This window comes from Centruroides vittatus, unplaced genomic scaffold, assembly GCF_030686945.1.
Source record: "Centruroides vittatus isolate TY-2023 unplaced genomic scaffold, ASM3068694v2 contig_482, whole genome shotgun sequence".
Taxonomy (NCBI): Eukaryota; Metazoa; Arthropoda; class Arachnida; order Scorpiones; family Buthidae; genus Centruroides; species Centruroides vittatus.
Window position 1 is genome coordinate 1 of NW_027122272.1, and position 27,866 is coordinate 27,866.

At 29.0% G+C, this 27,866-nt stretch overlaps 2 protein-coding genes and 1 long non-coding RNA gene across 3 annotated transcripts; 2 read left to right on the forward strand and 1 right to left on the reverse strand.

Moving 5' to 3' along the window:
- Positions 1–3,610: 3,610 nt before the first annotated feature.
- On the reverse strand, positions 3,611–4,900 carry LOC136977881 (uncharacterized protein F54H12.2-like). Its single transcript, XM_067273472.1, has one exon. The coding sequence runs from the start codon at positions 4,898–4,900 to the stop codon at positions 3,611–3,613; it is 1,290 nt and encodes a 429-aa protein (XP_067129573.1).
- Positions 4,901–11,120: 6,220 nt separating this feature from the next.
- On the forward strand, positions 11,121–17,213 carry LOC136977882 (uncharacterized). The gene is made up of 3 exons (XR_010881140.1): positions 11,121–11,227; positions 14,446–14,580; positions 16,715–17,213. It is a non-coding gene; the product is annotated as an uncharacterized lncRNA (long non-coding RNA).
- A 2,352-nt stretch (positions 17,214–19,565) lies between these two features.
- LOC136977895 (caspase-9-like) lies at positions 19,566–27,789 on the forward strand. The gene is made up of 3 exons (XM_067273486.1): positions 19,566–19,732; positions 23,027–23,234; positions 27,698–27,789. Exons 1-3 carry the CDS (start codon positions 19,601–19,603, stop codon positions 27,787–27,789), a joined length of 432 nt encoding a protein of 143 aa, XP_067129587.1. The 5' UTR covers positions 19,566–19,600.
- Positions 27,790–27,866: the final 77 nt, after the last annotated feature.

Here is a 27,866-nt window from a genome sequence, read left to right on the forward strand (position 1 = left end):
GTTTTATTTTTTAAATTATTTTTAACCTACTTTACCCACGAACGGCAGCTTCCCAGCAAATCACGAAACCTATACGGTGAAGCCGACATTGCAGGATGGGATGCCCCTGTAAAGTTGGCTATCGCCAGGGAAAGACACCGTTTAGGAACCATCCGAGGCGCGAACACAAAAACTGGTTAAAACTTTTTTTTAAATTAAAATGAACTTTTTGGCTTTAATATTTAATAACAAGTTAAATTTTCAAGCGTTTTTTTCCCGAAACAGGACACTAAATCGGTTAAAGCTCCTAATCAAGAAATAGTGTGATTTATATAAAACTAAATTTATCTCTTTTTCAAATTTAAATTTACTTATATAGATAGGATAAATTAATTTTTTTTCGTACCCATATACATTAATAGTCAGACAATTATTTTTTTCAAATATAGGAATATTTTTCACAATTACAGAAAATTTTAAACGATTTGTATTTAAATATTTTAAATATTTTCTATATAAATATATAGAATTTCTGTTACTAGCGGTTGCAGGATACAAATGCGCAATTATATAATATAGAAAACATTGATTGTCCGAACATTTTATATTTAGCACACATCGTTTAGAAATTAGATGTTTGGGAAGAATAATATTACCGCAACTGCCACTTTCATTTTTATATATTCCAATATTAATATCTATGAATATAATTTCTTTCAGTATCCATCCTGATCCATACTTAATAAATTCGTCGATATAATTTAGAATTGTATCGAAAGCATTAGTTAATTTATCATTAATCATATACGAAGACAAAATATGTTCAACACGGCTGGAAAAATATACATCTTGATATTCGGCAATATCATCTTCTTTATATTTTAAAAATTTAGTTTTTAAATTTATCAAGAATTTTCTTCTACACACAAAATTATCATTAGCTAAAATATTATAAACAGTTGGTGTTATTTTTTCAAAAAAGACTGCAGGATCAATATTTTCTGAGATTATCGATCTGTTAGTTTTCAAGTATCCTTTGAAAGCTCGCTTCCTAATAATAAAATTATACATATTGTACCGTAGACCTTTTTAAAACATTAAGCATTTTCCTGCAAATGTTCATTCATCGCATCGAAGGCTTTCTTATAAAATTTAAAGTCATTCACATTTATATTATATTTAGTAGGGGCGTAATTTCCTTTCATTTTTGTTAACGAAACATACCAATTCGATTTGAACGGAACTATTTCCATAATTTCGCTATTACATGCTTTGATTTTAAATGGACGAATTTTCAAATTTTTATCTATAGAGAAGTCTAAGTCAAACTTTTGCTTTTTCGGTTCATCTTCGACATTTTTAGATTTGGACGTTCTTTTTTTACTACCATTCTGTTTGATATTTAAATCAAAATCATCTAAATAAATATATTTACTTTTTTGAGGATTTTTCTAATTACAATTAATTTTTAATAAGTAAAATAATACTTACCGCCATCGGAACTCATGATTGCTTCGTAGAAGTGGACTCGTAGTTGGTTCGTAGGAGATGAGATGCGTCTCTCGGTCAATTCGCGTCTTTATATAGTGCAGTTCAAGGTCCGACATGTCAAAATTGGCCTAATTTAACTTGAAAAATTATTATTTTCAGCTGGCCAATTCCGAGAAATTGACGCGTGCATAATATCTTACCTGCATGCGACCTTGTGGATCAAACGTGCCGACAATTTAATAAGAAATCAGTGATAAATATCTAACATGTTAGCTTGATAAATAATTATTTTCGAGCAGTCAACCTTGCGAAATAAATATGCCAACAATTAATAAAAAGCAGTTTTATTGATGTGTCTTACATAATGGAATTGGTCGTGAGAAACATAAATTGACCTTGTTTACTAATAAGAAATCAGTGATAAATATCTAACATGTTAGCTTGATAAATAATTATTTTCGAGCAGTCAACCCTGCGAAATAAATATGCCGACAATTAATAAAAAGCAGTTTTATTGATGTGTCTTACACAATGGAATTGGTCGTGAGAAACATAAATTGACCTTGTTTACGGAAGCGGTTTTATTGATGTACCTCCGGGTATCAATCTGACCTAGATGCGTAGAAAAAAATTAGTATCGTAACCTTGAGTTACTCAGTATATAAACTCTTCCCCCGCCGCCGAGATTTTATCACTTTCTTAAAAATGAGTTGTAAGTATATTTTTCTTAGTATCTTTATTTAAGTAATAATATATTTAAAATAGAAAATATTTTTAGATTTGAATGCTACTTTGTCTACAAATTGTAAGTAACAAACATAGTTTTCTTTATAATGTATATATTCATTTAATTAATTCGTATTAATATAAAATAGATTCCAACTCCAAAGGAGTTTTAATAGATTTTGAAGCCTTCGTAATTTGTAATATGGGAATTCCATTCGATATGTTATGTAGAGAACTAGGATTTATCGGCCGGAACTCGAATGATTTTAAAAAAATCGAATTTTACAATGATTCGATTATATTTGAAAATTTAAATCCGATTAATAAAAAACAAGTAAAATTCGCGAACAAATTACACGGGTTATATTTGGCATACAATAAAAAGGAAAATTGGGAACATAGCGACAACGTGTGTAAAATTTTGTATGATTTATTTTTAGAATATAAAATATTTTATTATAAGGGGGGGAGTATTGAAAAAAATTATTTAGATTTAACGTCAAAAATTTATAATACTGTTATTCCCTATTATGATTTGGAAAAATGTGGAGTGCCTAAATCGTCAAAAATTCGAGTTCCGTGCCCGAACCATCTTAAATTTAGACAACATTGTAGTTTGTGCGATGTTTTTTCTTATAAAGCATGGATGGTCGAGCACGGTAAATATATTTTGTTATTATTATTATATAAAAATCGGCGAAAATAATTATATTTAATTTTTATAGGTTTCTGGTAATTAATTATATTTTTTTCCCCGTGTATGTCTACCTCCCTTTGCTAAGTTTATATGGTAAATACATTTTTTTATTATATAAAAATCGGTTAAAATAATTATATTTATTTTTCTTTTTTTATTTTGAATAGATTTTCTGTGTATATTTTCGGAAAAAATAAAAAAACAAATTTTTACATTTTAAATATTTTTATTCATTGAATTACAACATTGATTATATATTACAGTAAGCGGCTTAGCCAAATAAAAATTGTTAGATATAAATCGCGTGACAAATTGATCGTTGGAATATGTATCCGTCATACTTAATTCTTTTAAACATTGGTTTCTGTTCATTTTATATAGAAAATATAAACAAAAATATCCGCAATTCATAGAATATAACCCCTGATGGACAATATTATTAAAACAATATTTTTCCGAGTTTTGTTCGATAAAATTAATAATTTTTGGTTTTGTCGGCTTAATTCCCCTTTAACTGTCATAGTAAAAGCAAGTTTTTCCGTCAAAGAATGCGGATACCCAGTGGCTTCCGGATTTGTTTCTTTCGTCTAAATTAATTATAAATGATTTATACTTAGCGATGCAGGCCGGTAAATTGTCAGATGGAAAAACTCCTCCGAAAGTTCTTTTTATTTTCGGATCGCTAGACGCGAGCCTCCACAATGTAATAGTGTTCATTTAGTAATCTAAAAATACCGATCTGGAGTGATCAATTTCTAGAGTATTATTGTATTCAAGTAAACAGATAACGTTTACAGTTTCTAATAATGCAGTCTTGAACTTGACCTCAATTGATATATTTCCTATTTGATTTACACTTTTATGTGATTCGGAGGCCGATCGATCCGGGGTTAGGTCGAAACTGTAGAGTGTATAGCCGTCTTTATAATCCTTGTAAGATATATTAGTATATTTATGATGATTAATACAGCCTATATCTTCAAATAATGTTAAGAAATTTCTGGCGTATAAATTAGCTTCGAAATCAGGCACGAACGGTTTCGATGGAAGCATTTGATTGTCTTTTAATAAACATATATAATTTAAATTATAATTTTTAAAATTAAAAGGATTATATTTTACATTTCTGTTAAACGAAGTGTTAGGCACTAAACCGATGGTTATTCTATAAGGTAGTTGCCCAATTACGGCATTCGAAATATTACTAGATTGTATCCCGCTACTTAAAGTAAAAACTTTGACCTCTGTTCTTCGAAACGGCATTTTTATCAGACCTGTTTGCAATGCTTTTTCTATTCCAATTTGAACAGACGAACTAACGTCTACTTTATTAATTTTTAGAGATGCATTTTTAATAACTATTTTATAATTATCGGTAGAGGCCATTAGGGCAAAATTGTCTTTAGATCTTTCTAATTTAATTCTTATATCGACGTTATTTATTAATAATTTGGGTTGGCGGGATAAATCGATATGAAGCCTTCTGATTAAATCTATTAATTTACTTTGTTTGGCAATATTAAATCTTTTAGCCAATCCTTCATTATTATCATCTAATGAATCCATATATTGTGCAGTATCTTTATAAAATAACGCGCTTGTTAAAAATGTTTTTTGCGCATCTTTTGAATAAAATAATAATGCCTCTAAAATACTTTTATATTGATAGTTAGTCTGTGAAATTACTTGTTTATCATTTAAAAACACGCTGCATTGAGAAAATAAACTATTCAAGAAATAATTAACAGGTGCGACCTTATCCTCAAGCTGAAGATCCGTTCCGTCCTTTTTAATAATTTTTGCTTGAACGTGAAGATAAATCGAATGTAAGTCAATATAATTTTCTCCAAAACCGGATATGTAAAATTCAATCGGGGCACGATTGTCTGTAATGTCCGCTATCGGATGAACAATAACTTCTTTTGAATCGTCGATCGCTAGTTGGGTGGAAACAGTACTAAATAAGTCCAATTCTGTTTTGGAACAGGGACACGAAATTGGATCCATTATTCGGTGAATATATCTTGCACTTTCCGTCTTTTATTCCTCGACTGTGTTAATCTTTTAGCTCGTTTTCTTTTTATACCTGATCCAGTCTGTACTTTTTTAATTATGTCGTCTTTAATTTCGGATGTAGTATCTTTTAGATGTGATTTTGCCGATTCTTTAAACGATTTCCCCGCAATTACGTCGGATCCAACGCCTGACGCAAAATTTAATGCTTTGCGTCCCAGATATTTTGCGATTTTCCCAAAAATTGGTACGGATTTCCTAGAGATCTGAGAAGAATCTATATCCCCGTTGTATTTGAGGTCCCGCAAAATAACCTCGTCCTGTCAGATGTTGCCTCAAATATAAATCGGGAGTCCATAACGTACCTCCTGCTTGATTACAGTAATAATTTATACAAGCTTGTGGGTCGAGCTTCATTTTGCACTTCTTAAAGGCAAACTAACACTAAAAATAAAACTAACTGGTATTTATAATTGTTTAAAAGATAAAACTAATATTGTTTTTCCACCAAAAAAGACGATCTCTTTTCCACTCGCAGATCTCAGTTCTATTTCTATAGTTTCGATAAAATTTTTCTTTATAGGAAAATACAAAGGTTTCGAATAAACTTTAACTATCTGATCTTCTTTCCCGCCTATAACGGGTATAACTCTTAATAATGGTGCTGTTATATCTCCGACGTGATGAGAAGAAACAATATTCGAATAAATAAAAATTTCCGAAATTCCTGCCGACATTTCGATGGGATAATGACTTATATATTCGCCGGGTGGAAATGTAGTAGTTGTAAATCCCAGAAAGTCTTTCAATTCATCTCCAAATTCTACAGAAATATTCGGCGAACTCTTAAAATAATTTTATTATTGGGTAGCAATGCCAGTTTTATATATTTAAAAATGCTAAGAAATTTTTCTGGAGACGAGTATAATTCGATAGGAATAAAGATTTTTTCGTCTTTATAAACTTTCTTAATTACTTCTTTTTTTCTATTTTTTTCCAATAAATTAAAATATTCATTGGAGTAGTCCTGAGTTGATGGTCAAAAATTATGGGTCGAATTACCTCTTAATACAGTATCTTCGTTAGGTAAGTTTAGCATATAAAGTAATTTCGACGAATCCTTTACGGTGATAAATAACTCGTGTTCGTCTTTTATATTTATATCCACAGTTTGTTTATTTTTATCAAAAATAAATTCTGCCAAATTAGAATTTGTTAAACTAATTATGTTTGAATTTATTATATCAAACAATTCAGTTTTATCGCCTTTAATAGAAGTTAATGGAACCATATATGATTTATCCGGCAGCGGCTCATCTTCTCCTTTCACGCTTTCTTCGGTTGTCACAATATAGTGATTATTGTGATTAGATATATTAAACCAGTTTCTGGGAATAATGACTTCGGCAAGTCCGACGGCCCAATTTCCGTGTAAATTAATAGGAGGACTCATTTTCACAGTGAAATGTGCTTGCATATTCTCGGGAAACAGGTCCATACTCGCATTACTTATCAGCGTTACGTAAAAATCTGACTGCATCATTTTGTTACCTTTTGTAATTCTTCGGTATAAAACCTTCCTTCTAGAATCTCGTTATTTGTATCTTTTAATACGTAAGTAGGAGGATGAGATAGAAATCGATCGTGAATAACAAATATTTCCTTCGTCCACCCCGGCAGATATCCACGACTAAATGTTTTACGTATTTTCGAAATTCGAACTAAATCACCGATATTAAATTTAAATTTACTTTTCCTTTTTATACCATACAGTCGGTCAAAAATCGAGCCGTAATCCAAAAGACCGACTTCAGATGGAGCCATCCCGATACTTCTATGAAAACTATTATTATATTCTTTTACAATATCGTTTAATTTATCAATATATTGATAAGAATTACGATAAGTAAATAATCTATATATTTTATTTCGTAAAGTTTTATTTAATCTCTTAACCACTGAAGCTTTAGTATTCGAATGAGTCGAATAATGATTAATTTTATGTTTTTTAAACAAATTTTTAACTAACCTATTATAAAATTCGGTTCCTTTATCAGTTTGAACATTTTTAGGAATATTTTGTTTAAAAATAATTTGAAATGCTTCTACAATAGACGTAGGTTTTTTTATCCTTTATTGGTACAACGTAACAATATTTACTAAATACATCGATTACTGTTAATAAATATTTTATGCCGTTATTATATCTAGAAAATTGTTTTAGCACAATTAAATTGGCTTGCCATAAGTCGTTTGGATAAAAAGCTTTAGTTTTTCTTTGCGAATATTTAACTCTTACAGGTTTATGCAATGAATAGGCAGGCTGAGAAGACAACCATTTTTCGACAGTAGATCTCGATAATTTAGAAGCTTTAACTAGTTTACTCACTCCTCCAAACGATGCCGAAGATTTAGGGTTATAGTATATCGATTTCAATAGTTTTTCCATTCGGGACTCTTCTTCCTCTTTTTCGACGACTTTTTCCACTGGTAAAATACTCTTGGAGAAATTGTAGAAAAAATTTCTTCGGGACTTTCAACTTGTATCGGTTGATATCTCGGCCTTTCCCCGATTTCGGGTAGCGTTGCCAAACTTTTATTTCCTATCCACTCTTTAGGAAAATTTAATTTTCTTACAGCTTCCCAAAACACGTTAAAACCAATGGGCGAAATATGTGTCTTTCGATTTCTCGTTAGGTAAGATAACAGGTCAATTAAGTGACTCCCCGTAACTGGAGTGCCCTTAACAGTTAATTCACCTTTTGTATTCCATCCATAGTCATTTTGTCTCAGTTTGTCGATTAAATGAGGAATGTATTTTTGATATGACTGCGGTACAGATAGAATTATTTGTTTAATAAATGCATCCTCACCGTTATCATCTGCAGCGACAGGTTTTTCTTCGGGTAGTTCGGGCGGTTTTTCATCGGGTACAACCGACACTCTAACCGGCTCCTTCGGCTTATGGACGGTTCTCTGACATCTCAAAATCAACTGACTTAATAATTTAACTTTACTATCGTCGGATAAATCAGTACTTTCGAGTAATTCTTCGATATTATTTCCAATTCTTATTTCAGGTTTAATTTGGTACGCCACTAACAATTCGGGAGGAACCAGAGCCATCTGTTTTGCCATTAGATTCTTTTTGCTATTAGTTTACCAATTAATCCTCCTGCCATAGACAAAAGTGGTGCCAGTAGAAGAGGAAGGAATCCACCAGATTGAATTAACCAAAATTTTTTGCTTGATATTTAAAGGAACGTGTTTTTCGCTTAATTTTCTAATTATTTTTTTATATTTTCGTAATTTATGAACATTGGCAGGTATATTTCCTCTCCGCAAATTATCGCATATTTCACACAAAACTTTAACTTGATTGGGAGTAGCCTCTTTCAATATTGCCCTTCGTTGAGACGGAGTAGTTTTGGCCAAAAGCGCCAACATATGATAATTTTTCTTTACATTCTTCATTTTATCGGTAAGTATATCCAAAAAATACCTTGTTTATCCGGAAAACAGGAATCCCGCACCAAAAATTTCTTGTCCGTTTTAGGGTGAAAATCCAATAACAAGTAACCAAAATCCTTTTCTGTCGCTTTTTTATACGCATCCATAAAAAAATTACATTTTCCTGCAAAAGCCTGCCTCCCCAAACAGCTTACTTGGCTTTCGTCACGATTATTTTTAAACAAAATCAAATAATGAGTATTTAAAGTTATATCTCTCATAATTTTATTTTTGGGAAACAGATTTTGCATTATCAAGATCACACTCACATTATAATGGTGAGACTCCGTCGTAAACAGGAACGCAGTTTTTGAACTAAGTTCGTGCATCAAATCATCAATTACTACTAAATCCCATCCTTGCACAGATTCGGGTAAGCCGTACATAAATGTAATATCTTTTTCGTGTCGAAAAAACGGTAAATATACAGAATAACACCATAAAATTTTCTTTAACTGTTTTTCATAAATTTTACAACGAATAATTTTTCTTACTAACATAGTCTTTCCACACTGCGACGGTCCCGCAATTATACAATTACTCGGATGTTTAAAATACATATCAATCGATTTTATGAACTTTAGTAAATTTATAATGTCTCGATCCGCAGTTTATCTCTCTAAATATTAATATGTTCTTTTTATTCTTTTCAACATAAACTTCCTTCATAACATCCGAACATTCTTCGAACGAATAATATAAATCATTACTAACTTCATTAATTCTTCCATCGTCGTCCACAATCACAAAACCAAATTTTCCATCTCCCTTCCATATTTCTCCGTTAACTTTAAAATAACGCAAAACAATAGGAAAATTATCAGGAATATCAAAAGAAAAATTATTTACCGCAGCAATACAGCTATCGAGTGACTTGTACAAACGAGGAGAAACAGAATAATTTCTGTTACCGTCGTAAGTAATAATAAAACCGTATGCTTCCATGACCGATCCTGGCGTTAAAATAAATTCTAACATATCTTAAAAATTAATTTATATCAAAATCCCACCAATCAAAGTTCATATAATCTGGAAAGGTAAGTCTAAAAATTATTTACTCGACAATTTTGTAATTAGAACGTGTCATATCGAATGGAAATTTAAAGGTAGGTCTAAAAATTATTTACTCGGCAATTTTGTGATTAGAATGTGTCATACATGTTATCCTATGGGAAATTTTTGTGATTAGTGTGTGTCATACATGTTATCCTATGGGAATTGAAATTTTTGTGATTAGAATGTGTCATACATGTTATCCTATGAGAATTTTGTGATTCGTATGTGTCATTTGACTACTACTTGTATATTATAACATTCATCTTTTACATGGTGAATATGTGCAATAAAATATAAAAGTTGTAGTCATAAAAATTGTTATCAATCACTCAAAAATAAATTTGTTTCCTGAGATAAAGTTTTACAAGTAAAATACAAATCTTAATTTTATGGTACAATTTTTATCAAATATAAATAACATTAGTTTCCTAAATATAAATAATGTAAAACATAGGGATCGTAACCCTATTGCAAGGGCTATTTCTACCACAATTAGTTTTGCTGTGAATTTTTAAAATATTAGGAAAAAAATTGTGTTCTTATTCAATTTTATTCCTTTAAAGATCATTTATACAGTCAAACCTGTTTTTATGCGGGGGATAGGGACCGCATTAAAAAAAACGCATTAAAAAAAATCTCACGAAACTTCACGAATGGCTGTAAATAATAGTTTTCGCAACACAATTAAAAAAATATTTTTTTTATGCGGTCAACAGGGACCGCATAAAAAAAGTCTCACATAGAAAATAACTCAAAACCGTACGAAATAGAATTTATTGACAACAGATGTCAGCACTTGACTGCATCGTCTGGTCTATCGTCTGTTTTACATATTTTTGTCCAGGTGGTGTTTTGTTGACTTAAAAAGTAAATTATTTCATTTTTCGCATATTCATGCAATAATATTACTATAATAAGTGCATATATGCTATAATAAGTTTATTTAGCTATAATAAGTCAACGTAAGACATGACGAATCGCACGAGACTAGTCGCCAACTATACCGCACAAATTAAAAATTCGCATTAAAAAAATCGCACAAATAAAAATCGCACATAAAAAGAGCGCTTAAAAACAGGTTTGACTGTATTTAGAAATTTGTTTTCTTAGTATGTTTATTATATATTATTTTGAACGCAACTTTTTTGTATATAAATATTGTCAAATTTTTTAAAATAAATATATCTTTTAATTTTTATCACATTTGATTTGTTTATGCTCCAGTGTCAGCCCATGTTTCAAATTAGACCCTCCCTAAAATTCCAGTAAATTTTAATATATATTTTTCCATTTGGAAAAGTCTAATCATGAGTTAGGATACAAGATAGTTTATCCTAACTGGTGTCAGGAGATCTTGACAATAGTCTGAGAAAGCTGAGGTATACGTGTATTTCATCTTTCGATGATTAATAATGGCCATCCCCAGTGAAGACGAGAGGTATTCTGAAGCCAGCTTGAACCTCACAATATAAATTTTGAATCTATTTCTTCTACTAATTTGTTTAGAATTGTAATTATTGATTATATGAATTTTTCCAAAGCTCACTGATTATTTTTCATAATCAAATAAATTTCACAATATTAATTTTTAACACTATAATTTAAATTTTCATTTTTACTGAGTTTCTGACTTTTTTATTCATTTTTTTTTCTTAGAATTTAGTTCAACTAGTAGATTTTAATCCTTTTGGAAAACTAACAGATTCTCTACTGTTTGATTGGAATGAACTTCAAAATTTAGATTGTGATCAAGAGGTAAGTTGCTGTAAACAAAGAAAATTAATTGTTAAATTATATTGCATTGTTTGGAAAGTAATTTTGTTTTTTTGGGGGGAAATAATTTTCTTATAATATATAAATATTTTATTGAATTATATATTGACTGTTTTGGTCAAATACCTGTTGCCATCTTTCTGGTAGTAGCTTGATTCCATGTTCATAAAAGTTTTGATCTTTGCTTACAAAAAATTGATCCAAGTGATTTTTGACATCCTCATTTAAAGTAAATGTTTTAGTGTTTAAAAAATTTTGTAAAGACCAGAACAAATAATAATCCAAGGGTGCCAGATTTGGCAAATATGGTGGGTGTGGTAGCACATCCCATCCAAGCTGTAACAGTTTCTGACGAGTTACCAAACTTGTGTGAGGTCTGCGTTATCATAGTGAAACACTACACCTTTTCTGTTGATCAATTCTGGCCTTTTCTGTTTCATGGTATCACTCAATTTGTCCAGTTGATGGCAGTACACTTTCAAATCAATTTCGGAATTGTCTGGTAGATGCTCAAAAAAAACAGCATTTCCTTCATATAAAGATATCTTTCAACTTAATTACTGGTGCTAACAACAACCCTTGAAGAACCTTTATGTTCAGTAACAAAAATGTTTAATAAATCATCCAACAAACGTTTTCGACCTTACTTGAGGTCTGCATCACGTTAGAGTATCATTGAATTCCAAAATTGGAATGTTTGGAACTTTCAATGCATTACTTCCTTCTTAAGTGATGCGTCTTCTGGAAAAACTTACTCATCAAAGAAACTTTTGCCAAAAATCAGAGATTGGACTAGCAGCCAACTCCCTGTACAACTTTACTAAATTTAGGCATTGGAATGGAGGAGACAAGTCCCCAAATAAAAGGAAATGTGAGAGAAGGACACAGCAGGGAGAAAGAGAGAGAGAGAGAGAGTTCATCACTGTAATACTCTGCCATCGCCAATCTTCTCAGGTTTCTGCCATTTTCACCAGACCTTAGCCACTCTGGAACAAAGAACAATTGACTTGAACTAGTTGTTATCAATTCTGGATATTAATATCACCTAGGCTCAAGACTCTCCAGTAGCAGTGAGAGACTCCTTCCTTCTCCAGGATGCTCAAAGCCAGCAAGCAATTGCTGGACTTCAAAGGAATTTATTGTCACATGCATAACTGAATTCTCTCTCTCTCTCAATCTCAAAGATAGTCATGTATTTAATTTGCTCCATTTGTTTTATTTGTCTTAATATTAATTTGGAAAATAAATTTTTATTTAATTGTTAATTACATTGTGGAGTGCATTCTGGGTTCTCTGTCTCTCAACTTCCTCCTCCATCCCTTATCGTAAGTTCCCACATATGCAGCTGCTCACACATTTATTGAAAGGTTTCGAAGGTTCCTGTGAGCCAAAAGTCACCAGTGCTGTCAAACCTGACCTGAAGGGCACTGTTAACCTTACACATAATATTATAGATCAGCTAATGCAAATTAAAATTTTAACTTTATTTAAAAAAGTTATTTTAATAATGCCAAATTTATAATTACGTTTCTGTAAAAATGCAATAACACATTTAGAAAATCATAATATTACAATTACATTTTAACTACAGCAATATTAATATTTTATTAATATAAATTAATCCCAATTACTTTGTATCATTAAACATCTTTTTATTGCATTTTTTTTAAAAGCTAGATCATAAAATTTAATAGAATCATGTCAGAAATATACTTTCATTAAGTTTTAGATTTTTCTCAATAGTATTTTATAAATATAGAATAAACATTATATGAAGTAAATATTATAAGAATTCTGTTTTGGACTGTCACTGGAGTAAAAGACGGAGATATAACAAAGATATTTGCAGTTTTTATAATTTGTAAAAGAATAAGCATTATTTTATTATTGTGCAAATTTAGATTCATGAACAAAAAACAAGATACTAAAAGTAAAAATAACCTTTGAATAATAATTTTAATGCAGATGGGACTGTTCAAAAATGCAGCTGCAACCAAGACATTTTCAACATGAGGAGAGTTATACCATGATGGGGAAACAAATTAAGCAAGTGTAACTGTATTATTTTACTGCAATAGAAACAGAAGCTAAAAGCTATCTCTGCTGGATGATAGGTTACAATTTGATGTTTTATTAACTGCCTTTCAAGTATGAAGCAAATGTAAATGCATGAGTGACTGCAAAAATATTTCATTAATGGGCTGGGATGCTACTATATAAACTAGTGGTTCAAAATAGGAACATTTCACTTATGTTTGGTGTTTCTTCTCATAATATCAATTCTTGAATTTGCAAAACATTAATAGCTCTTTCTCCCAGTAAACACATCAAACATATTACAACTCTTGGATAAGGACATAATTGCAGATTAAAAAAATATATACAATGGATCGGTATTTTTAAGTTATTAAGTTAAGTCACGTTAGTAATGTAAGTTAGTAAATATAAACAATAGGGTACTATCTGTATGGAAATATGGATTATATAATTCTTTAGTAACTACTGATGAACCAATGGTAGAAATTTGTAATTTTGAGGCTAACCTCAATAATTTTGAGCTTTTTAACTTAAACTAGGGATTTTTCTTTTACCCACATGCACTTCAAGATAGAAGTTCCATTGTATTGAAAAATGTAAATCCAAATGTGTTATCAAATTCTGTCTTTTTGACAATAATGGTTGTGAGAATTATTATTGCTTTTCTTTATTAAAATCAAAATAATCCATTTACAAATAGTCTCATCTTCTTTCGTGTAAAAGTCTGAATTGTATAACATTGAATTATCTAAAAAATTTTATATGATGTAAATTTTTAAAATTAGTATATTAAGATTTTTTTTATTTTTCTATAAATAATAGCTTTTTCAAAATCATTATTATAATAAAAAGTAAAACAAAACTTTGAAATTTTACAACAAATTTAATGTATCAGTAAATGTTTAGAATTGCTTTTGAAAGTGTACGTGAAATTTTTGAGATTCACATTTGTAATAAGATTTATATATATATAGCATTATTGTTACATTTTTTTGATATAAATATCTATTGGCATAAATTATACACTTTTACCTTTTTCATTCTGATTATTTTTAACAAGTTTGATATAGTTGTTCATGTATAATTAATGTTTTATGTATAAAAAAAATAAATGTACTGAAATTAAATAGTTATATATAAAAATTTTTTTCTTTTTTTAATAGATTCCAGAATTCAGATGCAATACTTTTAATCGAGGTGTACAGCCAAGTCCTTATCTTCATTATGGTGTTCCTCAAGATATTGTTGATTTAAGTACTGGAGAAGATCCTTATAAGTTAATTGATCTTTTAAAACTAGTAAGTAAAACATTAAAAGTTTTTAATCAATCAACTATCAACAATCATATAAATGATGATGCCAAATATAATTGTCACTGATAGATTAATAATTAGGAATAAGAATAAGTAATCTCATATTCCATCTAGAACAGTTTATTTTCAAAAATGTTGACAAACACTTTAATGTAAATACTTTTGGTTACTCTGGCATAAATTATTAAGAATTGATATTTAATGTAGGAAGAAGTTAAAAATATAGCCATGTGAAAACTGTACACATTTCATTCTCTTTTTTTTTTTCTTTCTTTATACAGTCAATTCTAGGGCTTGATTGGTTTTTACTTTCTTGGCTCTGTTATATATAAAAGAGGGAAAGTATGAATCAGTCAAAAAATGACCTCCGAAGATTTTTACATTTTTAGACTTGACCTCAAAATGTTGAGAAATGCAAAAAACAAAAACATTTGGGGGGTTTCTGTATGTGTAAATGTTTGTGTGTGTATGGGGGCACAATTTTGTTCACTCTGTTTGAAGCTTAATTGTACTTTTTGTCAAAAATTTCTGAAATTTTGCAGGGAGGTTTGTGTATTAGGAGATTGATGCTATTAAATTTTGGTGGTTAAAGGTCGATGGGGTGGTGAGATAAAGGGGTGAAATTCATGTGTCATAGCTCAACAATGATTTTGGTCATTATTAGCATTTACAATTTTTTTTTATAAAACTCATCCCTACCCTCAAAGTTAAGCTATTTGCCATTTTATAATAATTAAAGGTATAGAAGTTTTTTAAATAAAATAACATAACAGATGGCATCACCAAAATTTTAAATGTTTCTGGGGAAATTAAGCAACTTGTTGTTGGATTTTTTTCACATTTGCACCTAACATTTTTTATTTCTGAGGATTTTTGGGGTATTTTTAAAAATTTGGTCAAAACTAGCTTATTTTTTAACTTACTCATTTCATAAGTGCCACATCCTCTTAACTGACTGTAGAAAGACTTTTGATTTTTAATTTTATTTATTTTCATCAATCTATTTTTAGTATTCAAATATAACTACAGTAAATTTAATGATTACTACTTAAAATAATTTCAAAACAAAATCTCTTTAGTAGATCATTATTGTTCAATAATCTATTGAGTTTGTAAAATGGCATGCATTACATTTAATGTTATCGGTAAACAGAAGTCAATTTTTCATGTGTGAGATGAATGTATAAAAACAATGATATTCTATTATTATTCTTTTGTATCACTTTAGAGGTACTGTATATGCTGAGAACTAAATTGTTCATTATTATTTTTTGCTGAAAGATATAAATGGTTAACATTATTTTAAAAAAAAAGTAGACTTGTATATTTCAATGAGTTAAATATGAAATTAATTGAAAGAATACAAAAGAATACATTTCAATATTATTATGATATATGAAGTACAGTATATTAATGTATTTTCCATAATGCATATTTTCAGAATTACTGCATAATTTTAATTAATATATAAAAATAAATGCAAATTAAATAATTATAAAAGTTTTATACATACATGTGAAAAAAGTTAGTTAAAATCATGATAAAAACAAATTTCATTAAAGTTTAATTTTTTTAGATAATAAAGAAATAAAGTAACATTCTGAAGTGTCATTGTTCATGTAGAATATTATCATTATCAAAAATATCAATTATTTCCTGTTTGAATTATATTGCATGATAAACAATAAAGATAAAAACTGATTATTTTTACATTTTGTTATCAACATAATAATGCAATTTAGAAAAATGTTTGTACTGTATTTCAGTCAATCAAATTTATGAATTTTATGCTACAGGCAATAAATTTATGAATTTTATGCTACAGGCAATAAATTTGAAGAATTATTTGGATTAATGAATGCATAATTTCATTTATGTTGTTGTCTAAATATTGTAAAATAATTGTCTAGTGTTGTTAGAAAAAAATTGAAACATGTTAAATATAAGAATTATGCAATGTAATTACACTTTTTTATTTTTATTGTACAGAGTGGTGAAATTTAAGTCGTTATCTGAGATGTTTTGAATTTCAATAATTTTAATCATAGAAAAATCTAAAACTTAGATTAAATTTTCAAACTTAATAGTTAGCATAATTAATTATTTGCTTTCTTTTTAGAAAACAGATTCACAAGTAAATAGTGTTTCATCTGAAGATGAGGATACAGCAACTTTATAATTTATATTAAAAAATATAATACTCTGTAAAATATTTTTAAATCTTGAAAGTATCTTTTATTAATAAATTATTGAATAATAATAATAATTTTTGTTAATGTGTATTGTACAAAAATAATTTTAAATATGTTCAATAAAATAATTTAAATAATATTTAAGAAATTATAATTAATTTTTCAGTAAAATAACCTAAAATGAATTTAAAATTTACAGGTAGAAGAAGCACAAGGTCTTCACATCATCCTTCTGTCTCATGGCAGAATCCACCTTGAAGGATGAATGTGAAGATCTTGTGTTTCTAGTTGTAAATATTAAATGAAATTATTGTGCAAGTTTACTTTTTAATAAAATGAATTTTTTCCAACAATAAATTTTATCTTTCTGATATCAAGATTATGTATTGCAATAAAATAAAATAAATAAATGTGCCAAAAATATCAGTTTTTTTCATGTCTTATTAAAAGCATTAAAAATTAAACCATCATTGAAAATTCATATTTTTATCCTAAAATCATTTGCTAGTGATATCATAGCTTTAGGAAAAACAAAAATACGTTTTTTTTTAGAAAAAATGTTATTTCAATGCCATGATTTAGTAATTAAAAATAATTTTGAAGTAATTTTTGTAAAGTGCAAATTTTATTTATAGTATGACAACCAAAGTAAGATTTTATATTTAATATACAGCCTTTAAAAATAAATAAAATTTATATTTTCAGATAAGTAGTAGTTCTTATTAATAAATTTAATAGTATATAATCTAAGGTAGATTATTACAAATATTTGGATGTTTAAAAGCCATTGTACTGTATGAAAATTATCAGAAAAATGTGAATCTAAATATGAGTCACAAGAGAGATCAATTATAGATGGAAAATTATCCCTTTTAATGTTTATATCAAAGAGATTAAATACATTTAACCTGTTTGTTGTATAAACGTTAATTTGTAACTATAGTAGAAATAATTTATAATTAAATAAGTAAGAAGGAATATTTTATTTCAACAATGTTTACACATGTTCTTTCACTGGCACTCTGACATTCACACATTTCATCAAATATGATTTTAATATTGATAATGTACTATAGTATAGTTGACTACACTGTTAAACTTCAAATATATTAATAATAATAAACTATAAAAAATTTAATAAAATATAATAATAGACTATTTTTAAAAATTGATTTTTAATGCTAATTTGTTAAGTAAAAATATTACTTTGAGTAACTAATGTTAATTTTCATTTCAAATAAATAAATGTAAATTTTACTAAAATTCTGTTTTATTGTTTTCATGGCTAAGAAAACGCATTTTAAAGAAATTAAATAATATAATAAAGTTTTATTAGTCATGTAGAAGAAAATTGTTAAAAATATCAGTTATATCCTGTTTGAATGTAAAAGTAAAAAATATCACTGCATGATAAACACAGAGAGAATAACAATTTGAATACCAAGATATCGATTTCAATTTTTGTTCGATGAATCAAGGAATCATTTTTATTTATTTCTTTATCCATTAATAAATTATTACTACAAAATTTATACAGTATTTGAAATATTGTATTACACAGTATTTTATAATGATTATTAATATGTTAAAGCATTTTCTTTTAGTTGTAAATATGGTGATTAATAGTAATCTTGTTTTCTACATCGGCGATAGAAAATTGTTTTAAACAGCAAGCCAAATAAAATGCTTGTAAGATAAGCATGGACCATTTTCCTTTTAGCATTTCATGATTTATACGAATCGAATTAAAGTACAGTAGCGTATAATGATAAATTGTAATAAGCAATTGTATGTTATTTATTATAATATACAATATTTATACGAATATGATATCTGTATTCATTCATATAATTGACTTTACGAACAAGAAGACTAAAAACAAATTCAAGATATTCCGTTATATATACAGTATTTTTAAAGCGACCACGGACCAAATTACACGTTTGTTGGTCGGAACTGGCCAGCATGCCGTAAACAGCTTCATTATTTATTCTTGAAAAAATTTAAATTCAGTAATAAATAATGAAAAACATGAGTTAGCATTTATTTTTATGGTAACAGGAACAATTTGAAATATTCTCTCTCTAATTACAAATGTCAGATGCTCTAATGTATAGAATGTTTAAAACCGTAACAACGTACTCAAACACTTTTTATTGGTGGTTTAAGGGTAATGAGATTTATTTTGTATCTTTTTATTTATATTATTGTTTTACTTGATCACAATATGGGAGACATGATATTGTAATAAATACAGTATTCCGTTTTAATTGATTGGGGGCCCACCAGTAGCCAAGCGGTTCCGTTCCCTAGACTGGAAGGTCGGTCGTGGGTTCGCGCCTCCGTAGGACGGGCTGGCCATGTGGAGTTTTCCCGGTGTACTCGACGTCTGTAACGCCTGAATAGGGAAAACATCCCCCTAGGCAGATCACCCAAGTGTTTCGTTGCCATAACTTAACAAACAACAACAACAACAATTTCTGGATTGTGAAAAATATATTGTGGCGCACGCTTTTAAAGATTAAAAAAAATTAATTTTAATGAATAATCATCATTACAATCTTTATAAAATATTATGTTGTTTTTTATTTTTAATAATTTTTTGCAGAAGGGACAAAAATAAAGATATTTTTAAATAGACTTCCTCTTATCAGTTCACAAATTATTTTTAAATTTTCGTGATTTTCTATAATTATTGAGTTGGCAACAGTGTAGTGACGAAATATATCTCCCGCGAACGTATGAGATCACGTTATTCAACGACTTTCATTGTTTGTATCAAGTTGTAATTTTATTGTTGGATAAAATTTAAAATGGATACTCTTGATAGACATAAAATAAAACGAAATATAAATAGATTAATAGAGCTGTTAGACTTTGATCAGATTTCGCCTTTGTTATTAGAAAACAAAGTATTCACCCACATGATGATAGAAGATATAAGAGTAAGACAATTACAATTTAATGTGTTTATAATATTTCATTCTTAATAACAATATATTTCCTTACAGCATTGCATTTTTTGAATTTAAATGGGAATTGCATTTAAAAGCGGAAATAAAAGACAATACTTTCGTTTTCTTATTTTATTCTATTTGGTACTATTCTATTAACTGGGCGCCAGTCAAACGTACCTTTTCCTTTAACTTTGCATAAAAGTCGATTATGAATTTAACCAATGATTGTTGATACACGTTTGACATGGAAAACGATTAGCATAATTTCGCGTTGGTATAATTAAAATAGTTAAAATTCAACTTCTAGTTGTATATTTTATAACTTGTTATTTTATGTTATTTGATTGTAAATTCGCAATTAGAATAATATTAAAAGACATTTACCAAATTGCATTTTAAAATTTATTTTCAACCTATTTTGCTTAGTACCGCATCTCATTGCTATTCAACATTGTGGGGTTATGTAAATTATGTTTCGTGATAAAAATAATGTACAGTACCTTGTAGATTCTGTAATGTTTTTTTCAAAGTTTGCCATAATTGTTCCTTTTGGTCAGTTTGTTAATCTTCAACTTAAAATAGATTTTAGAATATGGCATTTGTCAACTGATGAAGAAATTGTGTTTCGTTTTTTTCTAGAAATTGGAATCTTATGTGGTGAGTTAGGAAATAATCCCAGCATGATTGTTGATCGGATTAATTATAGGCCTATGCATTATGTTTCACCAGTTCTTTAACCGTTCAGCAGTGGGATAGTCAGGTATGGTGCTATCCCTTAGTAGTGGAGAATATACCTGGGAAATTTTTGAAGTATTTTTTCATGCGATTTTTCTCATTACCATTTTGGAAAAAGATTTTGTAAACAGTTATGTCTAGTAAAGAAAAGTCTTTTTTTATTGTTACATAATTCATTTTTTATGTGAATTTTTTTTTTCGCGGTAGTTTTTGGTGATACCCCAAAAGAATTTAGCGGATAGATACGTACCTCACCACTGCGACATGATCACCCTCGACGTATATATATGTGTCCCTCTGCTGAGTGGTTAATATCTCTAGTCATTGTAAAATTAGGTGGTGCAAACAATAGTTGTTGAGGTGTACGGGAGTCGATATACACGTAGAAAACAAAATGTCAGGCATTTTCTTCCTCAGCAGTGGGTATTTGGTAGAATTTGCCGTGATTTGAAAGAGTGTTTTTTGGTCGACATATGAGACCGTTCAGCTAAAACATCAATTGATGCAATATGAAATAACGTGAAAGAAGGTAGTGTAGTATCTTCGGACTTTTGGAAAGCATACAAAACTGTCGAGTTAGAAGATGGATACGAACATTTATGAGTAAACCACAGGTATGAACTTTGTAGATGCCGAATCTTGATGTCATACTCAAAACATAAAAATAATTGTAAGTTTTTATTCTTTTGTTAATTGTTCATTATTTCATTGTAATTTTAAACGTATGTGAATTATGAAATAAAAAATTAATTTTGCTAAAAATAGTAAAAATGACTGATGCCCGTTAACAGAATAGTATCTTATATTTTAAATCACATATTCACCATGTGCTATTTTCTTTGTAAAATCACATGTTGGTCAAAATAACAGCAAAATATATTTATTTTTGAGGTTGAAAATGAGTGACTTGTACTTTGGTATCTGTTTTGAGAACTGCTGAAAATAAATATTGGAGTCCCAATATTAGTGCAGTAAAGTCTTGATGGTTTGAAGTACTATCACCCTTAAGCCAAAGTATATGTGCTCGACCAGAATGCATAAAAATTTTATATTTGGGAGTACAATTGCAGCTCCAAATGAGGCAATGGGACCTTATCGGAGTTGTAGATCATACGTGTGAGAGTAAAAAAGTCGGAGGAACCGTGACCCTTTGTGAGATTTGGCCCCCGAAATTGGTCTTTGTTGCAAGTTTGGAGACTCAAAAATGGGGTAAAATTTAAAAGTGAAAAATCAAAGACTATTTCTCAAAACAGTTGTAAAAATCAACTATTTTTCACTTTACTCAAAACTGCTAAAAGCTCATAAAATATGAGAAGTTCCATTGCACTGACAACTGCTGGGATGTGATTGGAGTTGTACTGTACATTCCGTTAAGTCTATCATATGTTTAACAAGAAGTCGTAAAATCTGTGGCAAATATCTTGCCAAGGGTCACAATTAGAGATAAGGTTGCTTTGACTTTTTTGGATGTTTAAGAGTGTCTAAAATTTAGAGGGGTCTCTCTCTCCTAATTCAGAGCAGCAATTTTATCCTATTCTTATAATATTAATAAAATAATATAACTTAGTACTTAATAAGTCCTTACAATTTCTTTGGACTTGATACTACATTAAAAAGCTGTGAACACAAAACGTTCAACTTTGACATATTCTTCTGAACATTGTCAAAGACCACATACAAATGTTTTTCATCAAATTCATCTTCAATTAAACTCCATTTAGTTTCTCCTCTGCATAAGCTAATATATCATTCAATTATATTTTGCTAAAGAACATTGTTAATACAGTAAACTCTGTTAACTGTAACTCAAGCAATTAACAAAAAACATTGAAAAAATAATACTTTAAATAAAAGTTAAAAAAATAAAATCAATTTCTAGTGGAAATGTAAGTTTAAAAAATTATGTTAGTGAAGTTCATTAAGTTAAAAAGTTTTTATTGACTGTCATTTAACTAAACTTGCACACTGCATTCACAAAGCTGTTTTTATAATAAAACTTTGTTACATTAAGTTAAGTTTGTCTTAATTTGCTTTTAATTACTGTATTTCAATATTAAGTTAATACAGAGTTTTTTGAAGATTGAAATATCTTAAGGGGATGGTATGTATATGTTTATATTGTCCAATAAATAATTTTTTACAATTTCTGTCTCTGAACTTATTGACTAAATGGAGAAATATAATCTAATTGAAAAGCATAACTATTGTCAAACTTTTGACATTCTCTAACTTTTATTGAGATCAATCTCTTCAATCAGTCTTCTCCTAGATCTGATAGTTTCCATAATCACAAATGAATTGCAAAACAAAAAAATTTTAATAGTAGAAATAAACAGCAATGAATTTCTTTAGCAATTAATATTAAGACAATAAATAATTTGTAGTTGTAGATAAAAACAAAACTGGAAGGTTGCTACTATCTGTTAGTGATAAAATAAAAATATTGCATTTTTTTAAATAAAAAAATTATTTTGAGTCTTAATTCTAAGTTTCTTATGCTAATTGTATATCAGTTACATTAATTATTATTTGTTAATTTTTTTTCAGACAGAAAACAATAGTAGAGAAAGAAACAGAAAGTTACTAAATGATCTTTGCACTCGAGGTCCAACAGCTTTTAATAAATTTCTTGATATTTTGAGACAAACAAATCATAATCAAGCTTTTGATGTTTTATCAGAAAATGAAGAAAATATAAATATTCAGTTAAATATAAATCAGAGACAAGGCTATGAGAGAGATTCATATGAAATAGGTTAATAAAATGTTTTTTTTCTATAAATAGTAAATTTAAAAAAAATTTATAATTTGAAATTTATAACTTTATAATATGATATAAAAACAAAAATAAATGTAATTATTACAATTTTTGAATTTTAATTTGCCTAATTAAATTAATTTTTCAATTACAATAGAAACACTATAATTTGTCATGTCTGACCAGGGGGTGATGAATTATGGAAATTTTCTATAATCAAATTATAGAAAATTCTAGGAACAATAATTAAAACACGTTTTTGAAATACTTGTGTTAATTAAATAAAACTACAAAATATGTAACTTTTAATCTATATTTTTTACAAAAGCTTTAGAAAACATTTTATCAAAGCTAAGAATATAACTTACAAAAATAACCTTACATACTTTAAATCTTGCCATAATATTAAAAAAATTCTTTTATCTTTATATGTGTGTACATATTACACTTAAAAAGTTTTTTAACTATTTTTTTCCATCCCTTTGTGATTGCTAAATTGTGCACATGCTGCATTGTGATTTAAGTTTGGAATTTCTGCCTCATTTCTCTTTTCATACCATTCAATGCATTTTGATAACATTTCCTCAACTTCTTTGTAATTGAAATGTCGAGAATTAGATATATTGTCTTTGTCATCATTATCTTTATTTGCTTTGTTGTGTCCTTGCTGTATGTCTTTGTTACTCATTCTATTGTTTCATTATTGATCAAAATTTCATATCCCAAATCTGAGCTATCCACATTCAGCCAGTCCTTTACATCACCCTGTTCTATTTGAAGTGTTCAAGAAACATCATCTAGCAATTGTTTGTTTTCATTACTGTTACTTCCATTAAGTGCATCTAATGGCCAAATTTTGTTCCAACTTCAAGACAATATTTCATTTGGAACATTATTCTATGCTTTGGCATAGTTGAAAATTGCATGTTTAGTAGTGTATTGTTTCTAAAATTTGTCAAAATTTGTACCCATATCACAAGAAATAAAATGTTGAACAAATATTTTCTGGTAGCAATGCTTCAAATTTTTAATCACTTCCTGATTCATTGGCTGAATCAGAGGTTGTGTGGGGAGGAAGAAAGATGTATTTTATATTTTTATCAACTTCTAAATCATTCATTGGATGTGCTGGGGCATTGTTCATAATTAAAATGCTTTTTCTGTAAATTTTTAGATTTAAGATACAATTTCACCTGAACTATAAGTACATTTCAAAACCAGACTGTAAAAATTTCTTGATCCATCCATGCATTTTTTGGGCATAATAATCAACAGGCAATAAATTTTGATTAAAATTTTTCAGAGCTCTTTGTTTCTTAACTTTTCCAACCACTGTTAATGAAGCTTGTGATTTGCATTTGAACAAACTAATAATCATCAGTCTTTCTTCCCTCATTTTATATCCTAGAGCCAAAGTTTCTGAATTAGATGCTAAAGTTTTCATGGGTAGCGCTTTCCAATACAGACTGCTTTTGTCACAGTTATACAGTTGTTCTCTACTTAAGCCAAAATTTGAAATCTGAGAGATTAATTTTTTACAAAAACTTTTAACACATTCACTATCAACACTCATAACTTCTTGAATAGACAGCTATTTTTCTGGAATGATAATGCATAGAAACCAAACATCTAATAACTGTTCTTGAAGACACCTGGACTTCAAATTTCTTCCATTTTCATAGGATTTCCCATGAATGTCAAAATTTTCAAATGCTAAAGTCTTTATATGCAAGTACTATACCATTTTATATAAAAGATATACACATCCTCTTGTATACTTTAAATCATCTCTAGACTATTTATCATACCTAATACAATATGTATGTTACATAAATGGTTATTGTTATTCCTTAAACAATACAATATAATGAAAAAAGTGTTACCTGTTCAGTACAGACAAAGCCATTGTAGGCTTAATTAAATAGTATATGTCAGCAATAAAGCAGCATTTTTTTCCTTCAACATTTACTGATTGTTTTTGTTTAATGATTTGAAAGTGAAATACATACAAGGGCTGTTCGGAAAGTTTGCGGCCTCAAATAGAACAACAAACAAAATAATGTTAATACTTTTTTTATTTTTCAATGTAGTCTCCTTTATTAGCAATGCACTTATTCCAGTGATGTTCTAGCTTTTTTATGCAATCACAATAGGTAGATTTGTCAAGGTGTGCAAAATACTCATTCACTTCAGAGATGACTTGGTCATTTGAGTGGAATCTCTTTCCAGCCAAGAATTTTTTTAGGTTTGGAAAAGGGTGGAAGTCACTGGGGGCCAAATTAGGTGAGTACGGTGGATGTGGAACTAATTGGAAGCGAAGTTCGTTTACCTTTTGTTCAGTGATTCTGGCGGAATGTGCAGGTGCATTATCGTGGTGGAACAGAATCTTTTTCTTCTTCAAGTGTGGCCTCTTTTCTTTGATTTCTTTCTTCAGTTTTTCCAAAAGTTCACAGAAATAGACAGCATTGATGGTCTTTCCTCTTTCTAGGTAGTCAATAAAGATGATTCCTTTAGCATCCCAAAAAATCGAGGCCATCACTTTCCCCCACTGATGGAACTGTCTTTGCCTTCTTTGGTGGTGGCGAACTGTGATGTTTCTATTGCTTCGACTGTTCTTTTGTTTCAGGAGTGTAGTAGTGGACCCACGTTTCATCAGTAGTCACAAACTGACGCATGAAATCTTGTGGGTTTTTCTGATAGAAGACCAAACACTCCTTTGACATCAAAGTGCAAACACGTTTTTGCTCGGCGGTCAGCAGACATGGCACCCGTCTTGCTGAGACCTTCGTCATACCCAAATTTTTGGTTAGGATGTGGTAAACTTGGTTGACAGAGATGCCTGTTGTCTCAGCTATCTCACACGTTTTCAAACGGTGATCTGCTAACACCAAATCGTGAACTTTGTCGGTATTTTCTTCAGTGACAGCAGTTGACGGCCGTCCGCTGCAAGGGTCATCTTCCACACTCTCTCTGCCAGATTTAAAAAGGGCTGTCCATTTTTCCACAATGGTGTATGAAGGAGCAGTCAGCTTTGTCAGCTTTGATTTGAGATGGGGTCAATCTTTTTTTCGTCAGGTATTTTATGACTGCACGAGTCTCCATTTTTTCCATTTTTGACAAAGCATGTGCACACTGACTATCTGATAAGCTGTTGTGAAAAACTTTATGACAAATCAAGCGGAAATTCGTATCGTATCTTTAGCAAAGATGACTGAATTATTCCCGCCAAAAATTAAATTGATCGCAGCGCCGCATATAGGCAAGACCACAAACTTTCCAAACAGTTTTCATAGAATAAAACTTAAGTTTGCTTGTATTTTAAATAATTTAAGTTTTCTTTTCTTTTTTTTTTTTTTTAAATCTTTCTGGAAATTTTGTCTTTGAATATTTTCGATTTGCAGTTGGTTGAATTTCCAAATGTAGAGCATACTGTACTGCTGACTGTAATTTGAAGTTCAGACTCAAACTTTTCATAAGCATCAAAGTAAGGATCCTGCATTTATCTTTTATGACAGTGGTAAAATGCAGAGATTTTTCTTCTATGATATACAGTAGAGCATTGATTATCCGAACACTGATCAACCGAAACGTCAGTTAACTGAAAGCATTTCAGTCGGACTGTGTCAAGATGTGTGTCGTGCTGAATCAAATGGTTTTGATACTAGATTAACTTCTAAAGTATAAATTTTTTTGTTTTTATATTTTTCAATATATTTATTTTGTTTGTACAAAATAAAGAAATAATTTTTAACGATACAATAGCCATGATTATTATTATAAAAATTTTCCTTAGGCTTAACATCAACGAAAATTCAATGCGAAGCAACACTCAATGGAAAAAAATTTCAACATGGGATATATTAATATACTATTATTGGGATATACTAATATAATAATTACATGGGATATACTATATTAATAATATATTTTTTTGTACATAATCAGTTATCTGAAAAATTGATTTTCCGAACAACCCCAGTCCCCAATTGATTCAGATAATTGATGCTCTACTGTAGTTCCTGATTGAGTATCCTCTCTTATTTCCAATTCATTTGAATTGAAGAAAATAAATTAGTTTTGATTCTATAACCTAGCTTAAAATTAAATTCTTCTAGCTCATCATTCAATAATTAAAATTAGAATTGAAGAATTGGATAGATAGCATTATTTTAGAATACTATAATTAAAATTCATATTTATAAATGAGAACATGATCATACTAAAAATATTTGTGTATGGGTCAGTCTTTTAATAATAATTTTAGCATATTAATGCTTACTCATTAAATTAAATTTTGAAAAGAATTTCAAAGTAAAAAAAAAATATTTTTATGATTGTAATTGGTTCAATTTCAGTTACCCAACCCATAAATATTCATTTAAAATAATCATTAACTTTTTAAATCTTACAGAATTTTTGATAACTTCTATTAGTTTATTTTTGTTATTTGATTTAACAAGATGGTGGCTCAAGAAGAGAACAGCCTGCTCAAAGAACTGAAAAAGTCATACCAGCCACTAAATGGATTGAGGACAAGGATGAGGTAATTTAATATTAAATTAAATTTTTTTTTTTATTTTTATAAAATACTGTATTTAAAATAACTACAGTATGGAACAAGGATACAGT